The following is a 20,184-nucleotide window of genomic DNA, read 5'->3' on the forward strand; positions in this document are numbered from 1 at the left end:
GATTTCTATAAATTATAAAGCTGAGTATTCAGATTTTGTGGTTTTCTAGTAATCTGAGTGTAGATGCAATAAATTCTTGATATGCACATATATATTATTTTTAAAAAACTTAAATAAAAACAATACTTTGGATGATTGTGCAATAAAGCATTGCTATTATTATTGTTGTTGTTTACACAGTCAGACAGGTGTTATTGACTGGTTTGTTTTATCCAGACATCGAGTCCTTCCCAAGGACCTGGGATGGCTGAATTTTATTGTCAGTGTTGTTACTGTTGTTATAGATATCGTCGCAGAATATAGGCTGTTCCCAGTAAAGCTGCTTTTTATGATTGGCTGATGGTGATTTCTGTGGCCCCTATGGTGTTGAGGTGCTATTCAGGGTCTTTTGGAATTGCACCCAGGGCGCCAATTACCACTGGGATTATTTTGGTCTTTTTCTGCCGCAGCCTTTCAATTTCAATTTGTAGATTTTTGTGTTTTGTGATTTTTTTCTATTTCTTTTTCTTCTATTCTGCTATCCCCTGGTATTGCTATGTCGATTATTTTGACTTGTTTTTCTTTCTTCTCAACTACAGTTATATCTGGTGTATTGTGTGGCAGATATTTGTCTGTTTGTAGTCGGAAGTCCCATATTATTATTATTATTGTTGTTGTTGTTGCTACACAGTCAGACAGGTGTTATTGACTGGTTTGTTTTATCCAGACATCGAGTCCCTCCCAAGGACCTGGGATGGCTGAATTCTATTATCAATGTTGTTGCTGTTATTATAGATAACGTCGCAGAATATAGGCTGTTCCCAGTAAAGTTGCTTTTTGTAATTGGCTGATGGTGATTTCTGTGGCCCCTATGGTGGTGGTTGTTGTTATTAAGCATACTCTTGCAAAAACAAATGACTGTTTACATGGTCAATTATCCCAAGGGGAAAACAAAGTCTTGGTCAATTATCCAGGATCTCTCTCTGCCTCTAACATGGTTCAAACTCAAATTAAACTTTCAGCATACAAATAAATCAAAGGCTGATAGGAGCTAAGGGGCTTTATTGCAGAAGCAACTATGTGAGAGACTGTTCCCAGGCTGCCTCCTTTAGGCCTTATATACTACAATATCCTTCAGATTTATTTCTATAACTCCTACATCACATAAAAAACATGCCATTGTAGGAGTCAGGTAAGCAGCGTATGGTGAAAACTGTGGTTGAGCATCCAATCATATGAAATTACATCATGAAGCTTTAAATAGGGATGTGCATGGAACTGGGTGGGGGAAGTTCAAAGGAGGGGGTGGGAATCTGACTTTAAGGGTGGAGGTAGGTGCATTTACCCCTCCCTCCGCTCCCCCCCGCCCCGGGCACTCTGTTTGGAATCCGGAATGCTCTCCCAGTGGCTATTCGCTCCTCGGTCTCCATCACAGCTTTTAGAAAGCATGTTAAATTGTGGTTTTTTACCCAGGCTTTTATTTGATTGTCTTTTTTATTTGCTGCTCTTTGTACTCTGTATTGCTTTTATTTTAAATTTTTAATCAGATTTGTTTGATATTTTTAGCTTAATATTCTAATTGTGTCTTTTTTACAATCTTGTTTTTAAATTTTGCTGTAAACCGCCTTGGGATTGTTTTAATGAAAGGTGGTATATAAATTTAACAATAAATAAATAAAATAAATAAATTACATATATAAGAAACTAAGTACAATTAAACAACACTTGGTTCAGGGAGTTCTAGGCAACGTACACAGGCAGCCTCCTATCCAACACCGACCATACTCAGACCTGTAGGTCTCCAACACTCAGAAGCATATTTTCAGGGAGCTCAAGGGGCTTCAGTGGGAGAGGGGGAATCAGGGGAGGGGGGAAATCATCCCTCCCCTCTGTTTGTGGAAGAAGATCTTAAGATCTAACCCCATGTTGACTGCATTATGTACACAAATGCATTTGATCTTTAAAGAGCTGTAACAGAACATTGTTCTTCTAATACAGAAGGCTATCTTTTCATCACTACCCACCCTCCCAAATAGTCATCACCTTCTTTAGGTAGAACATCACTTGTAATTATTTTATTAGCTACTTCCGCTTGCCAAAAGAAAAAAGAAAGGAAGGAAGGAAGGAAGGAAGGAAGGAAGAGTAAAGATATAAAATACAGGAAAGGTAAGCTACAAATATCTTTGTAAAAACCAATACCCATGCTTGGAATCAAAGACGATTTTTCCCCTAAATGAAAAATCAGCCACAGTTCATACAACCATAACCTGGGTAGGAGATGAGTCCTATCCAATTTCAGGAGCCCAATGTGCTCCCGTTTTGCTACTTTGTGTTCAGTACAAACAAAGTAGGATGCGCAGGAAGTTTGATTGCCTGTCAGCCTCATCTGGGTAAGGTGATTTTTATGCCTACCTTGTTCAGAAGCTGAGGACGGAATCTGAGTAGGGCATGCTCATCCTACCCAGTGGCTCCTTGTGCATTCTATCTTGTTTTTATCTAACACATCAATGCAAAATGGGAGCACGCCCAGCTCCCAAATCTGGGTAGGACCCATCTCTTATCTAGTTTATGGTCATGTGAACTGCCCTAATATTTAGTATAGGAGCTTAGTTCAGGAAAAGGCTGGTTTGTATGTTGAAATGGTACCAGCCCAAGGAAAAAACCAGAGGTATAGATAAACAGAGGTATCAGTAGTGAACTCCCGCCTTGTATGCAGAAGGTCACAGGTTCAATTCCTGGCACCTCCAGCAGCAAGCATTCAAGGTAGTCACATGCCTGAATACTCCCCCATGTTAAAATATTCCCACTGAAAAATGGCATGTCAGTTAGCAGGTTAGATCACTATAATACTTAGCAGAGGAGCCTCACTATATGCAATCCACCAAGCACAACTTTACCATGCAACCTCTGACTGTATGGCAGCAAAACTCAGTAGACTTCTCCATTATTTGTCAGGGTTCCTGAATGATAGGAAGGTGGGTAGAGACCACAACGAAAATTTATCATTTTTCTGGAGCAAGTCTTGGTGTCTTCTTTTTCAAGAATTTCCTGCGCCAGGGTCTTCTAGTGAGAGCTTAATGCAATCACAGGCATGAGGGGATGTAAAACTTAAATCAATATCACATTTGTTATGGTAAAAAATAATATAAGAAATAGCACCACAGTGATGGGCCATATGAATGATTTACAATGTGGTCTATTTTTAAAACACATTATTTCCCTAGAACGTATGCTTCCCAGATGGTGTCTTATCAATCTTCTACAGTGCTTCTTAAATATAGGATGTTGGTAATAATGATCTCAGAGGGCAGGCTCACAAAGATAAACAGTGTATATTAGAACTCCATTTCCTGATCTCTACAGAAAAAGGAAACCATGAAAACTGGTTATATAGGTCTTTCAGCTTGTACACAAGGAATCCTACACATGCAGAGAAAGCATGTGATGCAGCCTTGTTCAGACTACTTCAGACTGAGAGTACAGAATTCATGTTTTTAAATGTCTCCTGTGTAAAAAGCTCCTGAACAAAGAAAAGAGCAGAAAGAAGAGTCCTAGCTTAACTTTACATCAGATACACTCCTTTTCTACGTTCAGAGAGCTTTTCCATATATTCAAATACGTGATCACGTATAGCTGCTACCTTTGACCCTCCTAGCTGGAGATGCCAGGGACAGAACTTACAATCTTCTGCATGTAAAGTATGTGCTCTAACACTGAACTATGGCTCCCATCCCTTGTAGGTCTAGGGATTCCCAACAAGGGGTACAAGTAGGGGTGTGCACAAAACTGGCCCGGTTCGGTCTAGGTCGGTTTGGGTCCGGTTTGGGTCGATTTGGGTCGGTTTGGTTTGGGTCCGGTTCAGTTTAGTTTCGGAATTGGACCCAAACTCCAATTTGGTTCTTCACCCCCTCGGACCTGCCACCCCCCCCCCAGTTCGCAATCTTTAAAAATATATATATATATATATATTTTGGTACTCATCCCCTCCAGGGCTTCTCTGAGGCCACCGGGGGTGGTGGTGCAGAGGATTCCCCTGCCTCCACAGCCCTTAATTACTGCCAAAATTGCCCTGTTTGGGTCTTTGGCCCATTCTGGGCCTCACCTCCATGGTGGTAGCCATTTTGGAGGCCCCCATGGCCATGGGGGTGAGGCCTGGAACAGGTTGAAGATCGCTTGAACAGGGCAATTTTGGCCGTAACTGAGGCTGGCAGGGGGAGGGGGACCTCTGGAGGACACCGCCCCCCCTCCGCAGCCTTGGAGAGGGATGAGTGCAATTTAAAAAAAAACAAATAAAAAACTTCGGACTCCCGAAAAGGTTGGAGGGGTGGGTTTGGTTCAACATCGAGTCGTCAAACCAGACCAGTTCTATTTCAAACAGGTTCGGTCCTGAACCTGTTCGCACATCCCTGGGTACAAATACCCTTAGGGGTACCTGAAAGGCTGAAGTTGTGCAGCCTTGTGGTAAAGCAATTCCCACACAATCTATATTCATGGCTTCCATGGATTAGATCAGTCCCCACATGATGATTCTATCATTATGTGGGGCAATCACATTGTCGTACTAAAGAATCAACCCATGAGCACAAAATATTACAATGGATATATGTGTGGTACTAAAACATATCTTAGCTAAACTTTGTTACAATTGTTTTTCCAGGAAACAACAGACAATCCAACAAGCACTGGGATAATGTTTACCTGTACACAGTGTTCTCTCTATGCAGATCTTCTAGGCCACAAAGAATCTCTGCTGCATAAAACAAGGCTCGCTCCTCTTCAAATCCTGGGTTTCCCATGTTATAGATATGGAACTTCAAGTCTCCTCCATTCATTATGGTTAGAACTAAACACAGCGCATCCTTTGTTTCATAGGCATAAGCTAAGTTGACCTAGAAAGACAGTTGTGACAGTTCAAGCAAATGAAGATTCCTGATGTGTGCATCTCATTCACTCTGCATTAGGAATAACAGAAGACAGAATTCAGTTAAAAGAGGAAATCTGAGTTGAGCAAAATGCCAGTTTCAAATACTCAAGATGGGAAAGCAGGTGGAATTACACGACTGACTACCCATCGAAATGTGCATTCCAATTTGAAGGGTCGTCTGCAGTAAATAAATTACTTGGGAATGAATCATTTCAAAAGCCTGTCAGGTGCTAATGAATGAAACATTGAAAAATTAGCAACAGTGATGAGGGGGAAAAAGAAGTGTTGGTTTGAATCAAGATGCACTCTGGAAGTACTAGATACAACCTGTGCCCAATGCCATTCAGTGATGGGGTGTGTGCCACATAATGGAAGGCTGCTGCCCATTGAAAGTTCAGCAATACTTACTACAAATTGACTATTGACTTTTTCTAGAATCTGCTTTTCATTTAGGGCCATGGATTCACCTTTCCTCTTCTTTATTCGTTTTTTCTCTAATCGTTTACAAGCATACATTTTCCCAGTTGCTCTCACTTGGCAAGCACATACCTGAAAAGGAAAAGATAACGGTGGGGGGAGGAGATGAGAGAAATAACTTAGAAATCAAAGCATCGTATGTATGTATTGGTTTATTTTGGCCCAAGGCCAGCATATACGAAAAGAACTAAGCATCTCAGCTTCTTAACAAATTCTTTTGAATTAACTGGACAGCCTTTTGTTTGGCAGCTGCAGGCACTGAAAGTCTTGGGTGGGGGGATAAGGAACAAAAAAATGAAAAGGAACGTCCTGAACTGAATTACACTGTCCAGAATAAACCCTGCAGAAAAGAAAGGGAGTACCAGCTCCTCCTTCAAGGGCTGAGCAATACAGGAGCAGAAAGACCCCTGGTGCAGCAAAGTGGGAGAATTTGGATGCATCCCCGCACCAGATTTCAAGGAGGCAAAGAACCATACAGTACATTAGCCCTGTTCAGACATTACACTGTACATACATTCAGGTGCCTCTACACATATAAATGCATTCACTTTACAATTAAATCTGGGAACATGCCCTCTCAAATGCAGGGTACCTGCTGTTGAATGTAACAGCTGCATTCGCACATAACATGGAACCATAGTTTCTGGGGGGCAGACGTTGCTTTGCCATTATGTGCAAATACGTGCAACTCTGATTCTGCATGGCAGCCCACCTAAGATTCCATGTTTCTAACTCCAATTTGAATTCTCGGGTTGTAGTGAGTTTCGTGGCTACAACCCAAGCCCGTTATTGGGATGTCCAGAATCATCCTGATGGGTGTGGCCCTCAGTGCCTACTCTGTACAATTACTTGTGCCCAGGGCTGTATTGTCAAAATCGGCCCAGTGCATGAATAGGGCTTGTGTGGATTCTGAAGCAAGAAAACCCTCTCAGAGATTGTGCTTTATTAGTGCTTACATTGTTGTTGTTTTTTAAGTACTAACACCAACACAAAACACTTCTTGGGCCAAATTTAAAGATTCTTATCTCATGAAACATAAAATGCAAACAACGCAATCATTGACATGTTCTTGCTCAGCTACAGTTTAGCCAGCAGTTCTGAAGAGTAAATAGTGTTTTAACAGTCATTTTCAGAATTACTCACCTCCCCAAAACCGCCTTTTCCTAACACCCTGTACTGCCTAAATGTGTTTTTTGTTACTGGTTGCCTGGAAGAAGAAAATAGTGGTGAGGAGAGAGATAATATCTTTCATGTATTTTAAAAACACGTATTTAAAGGTGAAACTTTACGAACTCCCTTTATTTCAGTGCATTTGGATTACACAAAATTGCTGTGTTCTCCTCGCTTCCCCAAGAAGAGAGAAGTTTCAGAGGCAGCACTGTCAGGGTTTGGTTTCCTCTGGATGAATGTGAACTGGAGCTTTAAGCTCTTTTTGTATTATAAGGTTTATTTATGAATGCATCAGCAGAGACAAAGGCACACCCCTAAAATACAAAAGATCTACTACCCCATATCTCCAGAAATAGATATAGGTGCTCTCTCACCAGTTCTCAGCGCTCTCTCCATCTCTACCCAACTGCTGGCCTTTTACACAAACCTTACTTTACATCTGTCTCTATAACACCAAGTTAATCACGCTAAAGGGTTACAATGCAGATGAAGGGGAAAATTGAGGAGCAACTCACTTAAATTTTTTGGAGGAGGAAAGACATTGGGGGGGAGGGGAGACATGGCAGTAGGGATTCAATAAAATGGTGGGGAGTCATCAAATGCTTAGGGGGCAGATCTACACAATCTACTACCCGATACAATGCACTAAGTAAAAACTTTCCAGAGGGTAGGGTTGCCATGTTCAAGCTGTCCAAATCCAGGAACCTTAATTTGTATATTATGCAAATTAGCTGGCAAATAATTTGCACACTAAATAAGTTATTCAAATTAACTGACGCACTGTCTGGGAAAGCTCCTGAGGAATGTTGCCTTTGTTTTTTGTCAGCAGGGGACCCCAATAGGGCAGTTGAGAGGATAACTTGATTTTTATGTAAATCACTGCCTACCTGTGTATTCTAATGTTTAAAGTTTTTGGCTCTATAGTACAATCCATTCTATGCATGCCTACTTAGAAGTATGTACCACTGGTTTCAATCAGACTTTCCCCCAAGTGCATAGGACTGTAGCCTTAATTGAAAAGCTCAGTGTATTTTTAACAGGCCTCCTCCTTTAATAAAACAACCCACTTTCTCCCCTTAGCAAGCAGTGGAGGGGTGGGCAGTGTGCCTTTTGCCACAAATTCTCCTGGCTCTTCATACCAAGAGACACGCCCCCCCCCCGGCCCGATCAGGAAACCATTTCCTAACCATCAGTCCCCATGCTGGGCTATTAACTTTACAAAGGTATCATCAGCCAGCCACTGCATCACAGGCAATCCTGGTATTACTAGTGTTTCAACATTCCTCCTGCTTTTCACAATTCCCCCAAAGCAGCCCCTTTTTGTCTTGCTGCCCAATTAGATGTGAGTGATGCTCCCTGATCCCCTCGCAGTGGTAATACTGATTGTGTACATTAGCAACTCAGTTGCCCTTTGTTGGAGAGAGGAAGCAGGAAGTGGCTTGATGTACAAAGTGCCATGCCCTTCCTCTTTCTAAATGGAGCGAGAACGAAGTGCTATCTTGCTATCTTTGCTCTACAGAGCTCTGTCTTTATGTTCTATCTACAGAGCTACGTGCCATCTTGACAAATGTGTGATCTCAATTCCGTGTTTCTTAGAGCAGCTGCACCATTCTCAGAGGCTTTTGAGAAAAATTGCCAGCTCCTATTCCATGCCACTGAAGGAGTGCCAACACTACTAAGGTCTTCTGCCATCTCCATTTTGCCCTTTCTGAAAGAGGATCAAAATTCTGTTTTGTTGCCTGAAACTGGGTCACAAAAATGTGTGGGGGGGAGGACGTTTTCAGACAATTAGTAGCATTTATGGAGATAACATTGATGCAGGGAGGGGGCATTTGTAATGAAGAACAAGCAGACAGGTTTTCATGTCCACTTCTGAACTGGAAATGCACATGCCCTTCTCATGCCCATTAATTTCCCCCTCTAAATACTCATGCCCTTCTCATGCTCACAGATTCTCTCCTGCAAACGCTCATGGCCCTCTCATTGCCATGGACACTCCTCAAATACGCTCCCAGATGGCGTGATTTAGGGCTCAGAGCCTGGCTGGGGTTAAGTGGGATAAAACTGGCAGGCAAGAAGCATCTGCTGTTAGAGTCAGCAGACAAGAAAGGATTAAGCAACTTCCCGCCCACCAATGTTCTTATTACAAGAGGCACATGGGTCGGACTCCTATAGTGGTGACTGCAACAGCAGCTTTCAAGGCATGTCCCAAAAGGACCTTTCTGTACTCCTGGGTTGCAATTTTATCCCAAAGTCAGAATCAGGGACCACACAGCATGGCATGGCATGCATTCTGCCTTATGTGTGGATAGTGCTAATCCACTAACCTCCCTGCAATTCCATCATCTGCTGTGCAGACTATTGGGTATCGGGGTGGAATGCATATGAGACTGAATCAGCATTTCAGAGGCCTGGGGGTGGGAGTCGGGGAGGAACTTACACGCCATCAGCTAAGGGCATCAGTGTGAAGGTAACAGTGCAATCTGTCTGCTAATGTTTCCTGTGATGCGCTAAGAGAATTATTGAAGTGCTGCAACAAACAGCTCTGGAAATGTAATAAAACAGAATCATTGGGGTATGAGGGACTGAGAACCGGATCTCTGCATAGGGCAGGGCTGCACTAACTCCCATCAACCCTGACTCCTGCCCCCTGGAGCTGGGGATAGCTGGGAGCTGCAGTCCAGCAAGAGGTGGAGGGCTGAAATTGTGGGGCCCCGACATAGAGCTTGGAGTTAAAATCTCAGCCACAGCCTTTTTCAGTAGTCCTGGAAAAAGAGATCACTCCCAGCCTCAGTTTCTCAACTGAAAATTTGTGGTAGCAGTACTTTAGAAGGCTGCAGAGGGAGAATGGCCTAAAATTTAACCTACACACCAATCCTTCCCCACCACATTATGAATTCCAGTAACATCTGAGGGATAAATAGTGGCCATCTGATATCCTATCAGGCAGAAATAAAAACCTGGTTAAAATATAGGGAATGATGGATATAGGAATCCTACCTTTTCATTTAGAATGTTTATATATCACCTTTCAACAAACAGTTCTCAAAGTGGTTTTCATCTCAGGTGAAATACTCTTCTCTTCTTGTGGCTGAAGTGCAAGTCTTAACCAACATTAGGGTGTTTAAAGGTAATCTGCATCGCTTTTTTAAAGAAATGCAAACCAATGTTTTATATCTGCTTCCTTCACAAAACACAAAGCAATCTTATACATATTTAGTGAAGAGTTTATTCAGAAACAACTCCATTTTTTCCTTCTCCTTCCTTTTCCTATATGACTCCAGGCCCCACACTCTTTACCAGATCCCCACTGGGACAAACTTCTAAGCAACAACACACAAAAGATACTGGATACCACTTTGAGAACTTTTGTTGAAAAGTAGTATATGAATGTCTGATGTTGTTGTTCCCCAGTCCAGGTCCGGCAAGGCAGCCGGAGGCATGAGTTCACCAACAAAAAGCTGGTGTCAGCCAAGAGTGTATGTAGCTGGCAAAAACCACAGCCCTTCCTGGATCCTCAGGCCAGCCCTGCTCTAAAGGAGACACCAGAGTTGGCCTCTCCTTCCTCCCAAGTAGACCTATAGGGTGGGTCGGGTCTTCTCAGGAGGAACATCCAGGTGAGCCCTCCACATTCAGAGCTGGAGCTACTCCCTGGCACAGTGTTGCCTCTGTCCCTGAGGACTTGGGGGCAAAGGAGGGGGCCAATCTGTGGACAGGGCAGGAGCCTTACTGGAGGGAATGAGTCCTACCCAGTGCTCCACTGCGGTGACCAGCTCAGGCTGCTCTGAGTCTGAAGGACCAGGCCATCAATGGGACTGAGGATCCAGAACAGAGTTGGGTTCCCCTCATCCAGCTGGTCTCTAGGTGAACCCTGACACCCCCTCCAAAAAATGCAAAAAGGGACCATTTGATCATCAAAATACTATGTAAATGTCAGGTCTACAGATTAGGGTGTAATATTGCCATTTTGTAACATCAGTTGCAAGTACAGAATGTGGATTAAGTCAGCAAATTGAACACCCCACATTTGCAATTTAGTTTCCTACTCATCTGTAAGTTCCCTATTGGAGGCACATTGATGGAAGAGTTGATTGTTTGCTACGTCAGCCTGTTTCAGGGATATTTTGAAGAAAGATTAAGTTTAGAACAGGGCCACCTATCTCTCCTCAATAATTGAACTACTTTAACAAAAGAAGATCTTTTTCTCATTTTGCCCCCAATCCGTCACTAAAATAAAATAAAACCAAACACTCCTTCAGCAAACAATTAAATAAACATTCACAGGATAAAGAAGCCTTATATCACTGTTGTTTTGCTGCCACAAGACAACCAATCAGCCACCAGAGGGCACTGTGCTAATACACTGAGGGTGAGATACAGATAAGCAAAGTAATCAACCTTATGGTAGGCTACCACCACTGCTTGTGGTTTTCTATTATTATTTTTAAAAGGATGACACCCAAAAGTGAAACTGGCAGCATTGAAGCTTCTGAGAAGGTGCTTATAAATCCTGTAAGGGGTTTTTAAAATGTCCACATCTGTCACACTCATCTGACCCCAAGGGCCTTCTCTCCAACCCCAGCTGTGTGGATGCTGTCTTGTCTGCAGATACTCAGTGGTAAACAAAAAGAACTTCTTCCACAGGCAGTGTTAGTCAATGCTACAGAGTTGGTAGATTAAAATATATACATATAGGAAAAATGTATATTGTATGTAAAAAGTGGAAAAGCAAAAGCATACTGGCTGACATCCAGACATGGCATCAGTGTGCATGAGAAGCAGCCCAACACATGTGATCCCTTAATCACGTGAGTGGGGTGTTCATCTGAATTGTCCCTCTATATGCCCTCCAAATACCTTTCACTTACTTTATGTCTAGTGACATCAGGGCTAGGGCTGTGCACGGAACCGGCTGGCCCCACGGTCTAGAGGAAGCCCCCCGAAGGGGCTAAAGGTAATTTTTTTAAAAAAAATTGAACCTTGAACAGGTTCGGGGTCAAACCTGTTTACACATCCCTAATCAGGGATGGGGCACTCTTGGTGTGACCCCATCTTGACTCTGTGTATTGGGCTTCTTCCCATCCAAACTGGCCCTATGTTGCTCTTGAGCAGTGTTCCCTCTAACAGGGGTTCCCAGACATTGACTACAACTTCCAGAATCCCCAAGCAAAAGCCATTGCAGCTGGGATTCTGGAAATTGTAGTCAACAACGTCTGGGAATCCCTGTCAGAGGGAACACTGCTCATGAGTAGTCCCAATGAAACTGATGGGACAAGATAATGATGCCTACATGTACTATCAGGACACAGAACCCATCATGCCGTTAGGCGGTTCAGTGCTCCATGTGGGTGGCTCTCTGTTCAGGACTCTGCCCCAGGGTCCATCACAACCTGTACTGGCTTTGATGGTGAACATTTTTAAAAAGGAAAATACTTTGGAAACACAAATACTATCAATGCGATCATTTTTGCAGTAAATGATATTAGTCTGCAGATACTACTGATACTATCCTTTTTGTGGTAAAGCACCATTTGGATGCGGGGGGACGCTGTGAAATTGATGTTGTCCTCTATGGTTACTGAATGTTTCTTCTCGACTACAAAACTAATAATCTTTGTATATTTTAATTTTTGCATTGTCTGAATTATATTGTTAATCAATATAAATTAAATGGTAAGGGAAAATGGTATCTGTACACACTCAGGCACACTCTCTGTTTTGATGTTAGCACCATATCTCCTTCTTATTAAGGGAAGCCCCCAAAGCCCTACATGGCCTGGGGTTGCCTTAAAGAGAACTTGGCCTGCAAAAGTGTCTCTGGCTGTTTTGGTGGCTGGCTCTCTCTCTCTGGAATGCACACACGCTGAAAAAGCAAATGCCCACGTGTGAGAGGGAGCTAGCCAGGTGGCACAGCTAGAGAGACCCTGGATGCTAGATGCCAGCTGGGGAGCAGCTCTGCATCCTGCTGGGAAGAAGAGAGGCACTGAGCAGTGTGGCGGTCAGTCTGGCAGTTGGGGGTGTGGCCAGTGACTTGGGGAACAGTGCCATGGCCCTGCAGATACAACAAGGGTGGGGCTAGTGAGGTGGGGATGCCCACTTTGCCTCGAGCTGCCCCTGAAGACTTGGCAGACCCTTTCTGAAAGGGTGTCAACCCCTGCCTTAAGGGCTGCCTTTGCCCACATGAGCCTACCCAAGCATTACAATTGGCCTCACAAGCCCTGTTCTCTGGCACACCACGGCATGAGTTAGATTGAGGGGAACGAGGAACAGGACTCTCTCAGTGACAGGGAAGTTCATTAGGCTCCTACGTTAATTGCTTTTAATTAGGTAATGAAAACCTTTGTGTCTGCTGCAAAGCTTTTAGCTCAACATTTTAGTCCAAGTGACTGTTTTTATTATTTTATTGTCTTTATTTTATATTGCTGTTGTATTCCAATTATTATTAGCTACCATGTGAGGTTTTTTAACAGGAAGGTGGGGTATAAATCTTTGAAACAAACAAATGGCTTAAAGAATTTTCATTTGAAAAATGTGTCTCACTTGCAAGTAGTAGTAGTATTGTTTATTTCGGCCCAAGGCCAGCATATCACTTGCAAGTATAAATAGTAGCAAAAGCTACTATTTCTTCCTATTCCTTCTCATTTTCCATCATCATCACCATCACCATCACCATCACCACCCACACCCCAAATGCAGCACTTACCTTTCCAGCCATTTCCACTGGAGAAATCTATCAAAATACATGCTGTTTGAATATTCTTGAAAAGGTTCTCCACTTAGGTAGTCATGAACAGATCTGTCTCAGATGATAAAGACAAACATTTTATAATCCTGAGCTTCTTCACTACAAAGAAGTATTCAAGTCTTGTTGAAGTAATGAAGCTTAGCTTAATTTCCACTAGGGTTGTGCACAACACCGGGTTGCCTGGTTCAGTTTGAGTCTGGATCGCACTCGAACCAGACCAGGCATGTTTGGTTCCCCCACCCCACCCCACTGAACAACCCCCTGTTTCGGGAGGGGGGGGCGGTTTGTGAGTTTGAAAAAATATTTTTTTAACTTTAAACAATTAAATTTTACTTACTGCTACCTGGTCCGGGGGCTTAGATTCGACAGTGTGTGTGTGTGTGTGTGTGTGTGTGTGTGTGTGTGTGTCCCCTCCAGAAGTTCCCCCTCCACCCGCCAGCCTCCATTTATGTACAAATTACCCAGTTTGGACGTTCTTCAGCCTGTTTTGGACCTGTCCTCCATTGCGGTGGCCATTTTGGAGGGCCCCGTATATGCCCAATAGACCTCTGTGTGGCCTGGGACATGTACATAAATGGAGGCCAGCGGGGGAGGAGGAACTTCTGGAGACACCCCCCCACACACACACCCAGTGGCCGAATCTAAGCCCCTGGACCGGGCAGCAGTAAGTAAAATTTAATTTTTTAAAGTTAAAATGTTTTTTTAACTTGTTAACTCTCTGAATGGTCAGGGGGGCTCGGTTCGATAGCAAACTGAACTGGGGGGTGGGGCGGGTTTCGATTTTAAAGCGGAACATTGGACCGAACAGGTTTGATGTTGAACCTGTTCGACATCAAACCTGTCTGTACATCTTTAATCTCCACCACTTCGTATGCAAATAAATAAATAAATAAAATGGAGTTGGATCCAGATTTGAGTGAGCAGAGTTATGCTTATTCATTGGTGCTTCCCCTCTCTTTCCTCCCTCCTGTATTCTCCAAGAACAGTCCCTTGCGGGTTGGGGGAATCCTCTGGAACAACATTGCATGGGGGCATATGGAGCTGTGGCGGAAGGGGAGAATTAAGTGGAAATTGGGGAACATCTTGAATGAAAAGAGTAGCAAGGCATCTTTGGATCCTACCTATTGTATATGCATGTATGTAACGGTAAATGTCCAACTCAATGAATGTTGATGAGCCCAGTAATTCTTAATCAAATTCTTAATTCTTCTCCTAATCTTAGGAGTTCAGCAATTCTAAGAGGCCAAAATTTTCTAACATTTGCTAATAAACCTCAAAATCTTATATCAATCAGTGTTTAGAATTTTTACCTACACTAATAAATTCTTTATTAATGGTCTTAAATTATTTAAATATTCAGGACTGCATGGAGCAATGAGTGCTTGTCTTTTGATAAACCATTCACTTGTGATTTATCAAATCATTCACTTGCACAGCAGAATGTATAAAGTTAACTAAATGCTAAGCAAAGGGAGTCTTATTTCAGCTACATAACTAGAAACAGGATTTGTTTGTTTGTTTAAAGACCAGTGGTTACCTTTCATATTTGTATTTGATTTTAATTTTCTCACTTAGACACAAAGCATGTGTTTACAATGTATTCCAGACTTTGAAATCAGTACACACTAGGGAAAAAGCAATGGCTATTAACATCAAGCCTATCTCTGCTTTTGTTATTACTGTAACTTTTCCAACCACTTGGTACATGTTAATCTACTATCCCACCACGATACAACAAAGCCAATGGCATAAAATTACTTTGTTGTTCCTGTCATGAACAATTCTCATTTTCTTCCACACCAAGAGCAAATGAAAATTGGGGGGGGGAGGGGGAGGGAGGATTCAATCACATGTGAAGAACGACTGATTGATAGCTGAGTATATTTTATAAATACCCAATTAAACCATCCAGGAACAACAAAAGCTGCTCAGCCGGAGACCATGTGGTGACGGCTTGTGATGATCTCTCCCTTTCGATATTTTTGTTGTTTTAAGGGCTTGCTGTCTCAATGAATACTAAAGTCAGGGTTTGTTAATCTTTTATGTGGAGCTTACAGCACAAGAGCAAAATTGCTGTGACTCTGCAAAACAGATAAGCCCTTTTCCCAGGCAAAAGGGCAACACAGCACACTTGTATTTCAATACCTCGGTTACATGTGTGTAACCAGAATACACATAGCTATTGAAAAAGCCTGCATTTGCATTTTTCCAGAAATTTGCAATTTTTCCAGCAAGAGTCATTCTCAGAATGAGAACTGGGACCTCACAATGAATGCAGAAGCACTTACTACTTTACCCCACCAAATAATGAATGTGTCCATCTGGACAACTTCATCTGGATCACATGCTTCAATGGTATAAGGCACTGTGCATTCGGTGGGGTGGGGGTGGGGAGCAACAAAAAGCATTTCTGTAGAAAGGTGCTATGGCGACAAATGTTAGTTTTTCAACAGCAAGCAAGGAACCCAATCTGGGATAAATTAAAATTCTTCTTTAATTGACACTTCTTTGGGAAAGAATCCTGTGGGCTGCAACAACAGAAAAACATGGACACCTGATGTCACAAAGACTTACTTTGCACAAGGTGAGAACAGCTCCTTGCAGGGACTGTTTTCAAGTTTTTCCTCTGTCTTCTGAACAAGATCTTGACTAACTTCTGCTACATAAACTGGGGACTAGGGAAAAACAGAAAAGAAAAGCAGCACATTAGCTTTGTGATAGACAGGTAACATTAGCTTTGTAACAGGGAGATAAGCAAACTCCTACAGATGACCAAATAAGAACACACCATGAGAATTAATCTTTATTTGGCTAGTGACTGCAAACTTTAAAAAGAAAATATTCCTTTTGCCTGCTGAGACTTAATCACATATAAGTACTGTTGATTACATGAGACTGAGCTAATGTTGTTTTGCCACCAGCCAGGGTAAGACTGAAATCAGTGTGTGTGTGTGTTTGTGTGCGTGTGTGTGTGTGTGAGAGAGAGAGAGAGAGAGAGAGAGAGAGAGAGAGAGTAGGGGAGGGATTTGTCAAGCTGCACTGAAGGCTCACCTTGTAACCCAGCAGGTAAGGAGGGGGAGCAGGAGGCAATTTTTACTTCTCTTGTCTCTCCACAAAATCCATGTTCACTTCTAGAAACATGCCTATGAGGTTAATACAGACATTCAGTCTCTGGCTGGTGGCCTTAATTTTTTTACCCATAATGTGCCCATTGGGAACAATGTTGTATAATGTTCACAAAGGCCATTTCTGGGAAGAGAAAATCAGTTTGTCACACTGTTGGGAATAGCAGAATTACTATGAAAATGGCATCAGTGAAAAAAGTTAAGGTGGTGGTGGTGGTGGGGGAGGTTGGTTTCACTGCTTGAAGCTCAAAGGTCTCCCTGACTTGAGCTCAAAGCTCTGGTCAGAGAATTCTGAGTTCATCCGATGTCCATAACTTTAACTTTGTGAACCACCTTGGGATGAGTTTCATGGGAGGTAGTATATAAACTGAACAAACAAACGAAGTCTCCAGCATGGAAACTGATACTGTTAAAAGCTGCCTTGGGAACTTCCTGCCAAGCAGCAAAATGGGTTTAGTGAAACAATATTAAGAGATCTCTTTATGTAATCTTTGGTTTCTATTGTAATTTTAATTTAATGGTACAGGTGGACCTCATGCTACGCCACGGTTTCATGTATCCGAGGTCGGGCCATGTGCATCTGGCCCAGAGGTGCTCTTACCCCTGGATTTCAGGGCCGAAGTCCAGGACCTCCGCACCCCCTGGGGGCCTCCAAATCCGTTTTAGTTTTTCCCAGGTGGTGTGGGTGCATTAAAAATGTGTTTAAAATACTGTTTTTGTGTGTGGGTGTGGGTGTGCTCCAAAAGTCTTTAGGTATAGGCTCCAAAATTACCTAGGTGCACTTCTGATCTGGTTTCAGTATATGCAAGTTTTAAAAGAGTTAAAATTCAGCTATCCACAGTTCCTAGGTGCTCGGAAATGACCTCTGAGGTAATTTCCTGCACCATTTTGCTGATTGGAGCCATTTTGTGGCTCTTTTCTTTTTAAAAAATCATGGTTTTTTGGTGGAGAATTGGCACAATTGAGGGTTGTGCGAGGAGGCATTGCTGGACAGAAGGCGACCTGCACACATGGCACAGTATGTTATTTCTTCCATTTCTGCCTTTTTATTGGGGGGGTTTTTCAGGGGGGGCGGCTTTTTTGCCCTCCGGGAACCTAAAGCCCCAATTGCCATTTACTTAATGTCGTTATCTGTGGTTTTGTCATCTGTGGAAATTGGTGGGAACAGAACCCGTGCAGATAACAAGGGCCACCTGTAGTTAATATTTCTTCTTATTTATATTAAAAATCTAATGCCATTAAATTCATTTATATTTAATTTAATTTGTATATATGTCTCAAATTCAAATACACACACACACACACACACACACACTCCCCCCAAAATGGGGAGGATACAATAATAATATTAATATAGCACTAGTGAAACATCCCCAAATTGCAGATGTGGGGCTGAGAGATTATGGCTTGCCTAAGACTATCTTGTACACTAGCAACAAAATCAGATTGAAATCACAGGCCTTCTGGGCTGCAATTCATACTTGTAGCCACTACACTATACCAACTCTTTAATAAGGGCATTATTTCCTTACCAGCTAACCCCATTTGAACCTACCTGTGTTCTGAGACCTGCATTACAGCCCTGCACTTGGATCCACCTCTATTGAGAATTCATTTGCTGGACACAAGAGCCTTACAGTAGTGGCACCTCTTGATGTCAACTTTTAAACCCTTCCTAGAGACATGCATCAGAAGAAGAGATCTGGTCTTGCGGTAGCAAGCCTGAATTGTTACCTTTGCTAAGCAGGGTCCAGCCTGGATTGCATTTGAATGGGAGACTGCATGTGTGAGCACTGTAAGATGGGGCCATTCTGGGAAGATCACCTGCAAATTCCAAATTCCCTCCCTGGCTCCTCCAAGATAGGGCTAAGAGAGACTCCTGCCTACAACCTTGGAGAAGCCGCTGCCAGTCTCAGTAGACAATACTGAGCTAGATGGACCAATAGTCTGACTCAATATAAGGCAGCTTCTTATATTCCTTCTTCTCTCCCTGTTTTTAGATATGCTGTAAAAACCTCTCTTTTCTACAAGGCTCTAAACAGACAGTTAAAATTTTGCTTTGATTTGGATGAAGATGGTTTTTTAAAATGAACTTTCCCCAGATCTTATTGTAATTTTGTGCAGTTACTGGGTGACATCCTGACTAAGGCAGTGTGGACACACCAGGAAGATGTCCCCACACTGTGGAGGGCTTCCCCAGCTACACAGCATCAGGAGCACAGCAGGGGAAACAAATTTGGATGATTAGCTCTGCCTCCAGAAATGACATGCACCACCCCAAAAAAATGTCCCTGAGGATTGTGCAGCCCTCAGGGGCATATTTGCAGATGACACAGAGCACTTGTGGAGGCAGAGCGGACTGCCAGATTCCCTCACCCCCACCCCTGTGCATCACTTGCACATGAGCACAGTCGGGAAGCTCTCGGCAGCACAAAGACATCTTCCTGGTATATCTATGCTGCCTTAGGATGTCACACACTGCTTTTAGTTTCTATATCCTCCTTCCTGGGAGGATTTTAACCTGAAAGACAGGATATACATGATTTAAGTAGTAAATGAACTTACTAAATAACCATGAAGAATACACCACATTTAAGAACGTAAGAAGTACACCGCTAGACCAGACCAAGGACCCGACATACTTTTTCCCCCCCAATAAAGGGCAGCATGATGTTCCTGGGAAGCCCTCAAGCAGGATATGATGGCAACAGCTTTCCTCTTTCCCCTCCTACAATGATTTTATGCCAGCATTTGGCATTCAGAGATATACTGAAGATGGGGGTTTCAACCTGCCATTATGACTAATAGCCGATGCTAGACCTGTCCTCCATGGAGAGCATTTGGTCATCTCAGAAGCATTCTTGGCATGCACCAGAGTAGTTATAATTACTGCCAATGACTACTGTAGTGGTCAGTGAACGTAAGAGTTAACAGACACAGTGGCTTTAAGTGCTGTGAAAAAGATTATTGGGCCTAAAGCTACACATTGTATCAGCTATTTTGATTCAAAACGCAATGCCAAATGTAATTAATTTAATAATAATAATAATAATAATAATAAATTATTATTAATTATAAAAATAATGATCATATCTATATACCACCTGATATGTGTATCTCTAGCTGCAGTTTAATATTCCTCAATTAACACAAAAGTGGAGGTACAAAGGTTCAGGGTCAGACCATGGATAATCTGTTTTGAAGGCAATCCTAACAGTCCACATGGTGACAGGTTTCGTAGGGTTTAGCATTTCATAAAGAGAGTTTTTGACCAGCAGGGGGTTCTAAATGGGAGAATTTCATCTGATGTTCTGGCAATAAGTGACATCTTGGGAACTCTTTTAATAAATCATTACAATCCATTAATAATCTACTTCAGTGAAACAAGCAATAATTGAATGGATGACGCATAAGGGAAGAAAGGCGGAAGGAAGGCAACTCTCCAATAATGGCAAAGCTGAGCTCAATGTATATTCTCTCTCCCTTTCTTTCTTATACAGAAACTCTTTTTGGGTATTTGTTTTAGGAATGGACATGTGAGAAGGCGCATCTAAGTGTCCAGTTCCAACCTCATTCAAGTTCTTTAGAACTTCTTAAGACGACGATGACCAAGAAGAATATTTATATACCTCTCTACAACCAAAGTTGTCAAAGCAGCTTACATAGAAAAATAAATACATAAACAAGATGGTTCCCTGTCCCCAAAGGGTTCACAAACTAAAAAGAAACATAAGGCAGATACCAGCAACAGCCACTGGAGGGAT

At 42.5% G+C, this 20,184-nt stretch overlaps 1 protein-coding gene across 5 annotated transcripts in view; it reads right to left on the reverse strand.

The window, feature by feature from the left end:
* The window catches only part of GRK5 (G protein-coupled receptor kinase 5), a 252,331-nt gene that overhangs the window by 29,388 nt on the left and 202,759 nt on the right, over nucleotides 1–20,184 (reverse strand). For 3 of the 5 annotated variants that reach the window (XM_053309322.1, XM_053309324.1, XM_053309323.1), the window contains exons 5-9: nucleotides 15,870–15,970; nucleotides 13,254–13,346; nucleotides 6,524–6,587; nucleotides 5,312–5,452; nucleotides 4,678–4,868 (exon numbers count right to left, since the gene is read on the reverse strand). In XM_053309322.1, coding sequence (XP_053165297.1) covers nucleotides 4,678–4,868; nucleotides 5,312–5,452; nucleotides 6,524–6,587; nucleotides 13,254–13,346; nucleotides 15,870–15,970 — 590 coding nt within the window. Of the gene's footprint in view, nucleotides 1–4,677; nucleotides 4,869–5,311; nucleotides 5,453–6,523; nucleotides 6,588–13,253; nucleotides 13,351–15,869; nucleotides 15,971–16,346; nucleotides 16,365–20,184 lie in introns of those variants that run through there. The other 2 variants (XM_053309327.1, XM_053309325.1) reach the window with 2 other exon arrangements.

Source organism: Hemicordylus capensis, chromosome 3 (assembly GCF_027244095.1).
Source record: "Hemicordylus capensis ecotype Gifberg chromosome 3, rHemCap1.1.pri, whole genome shotgun sequence".
Classification (NCBI taxonomy): Eukaryota; Metazoa; Chordata; class Lepidosauria; order Squamata; family Cordylidae; genus Hemicordylus; species Hemicordylus capensis.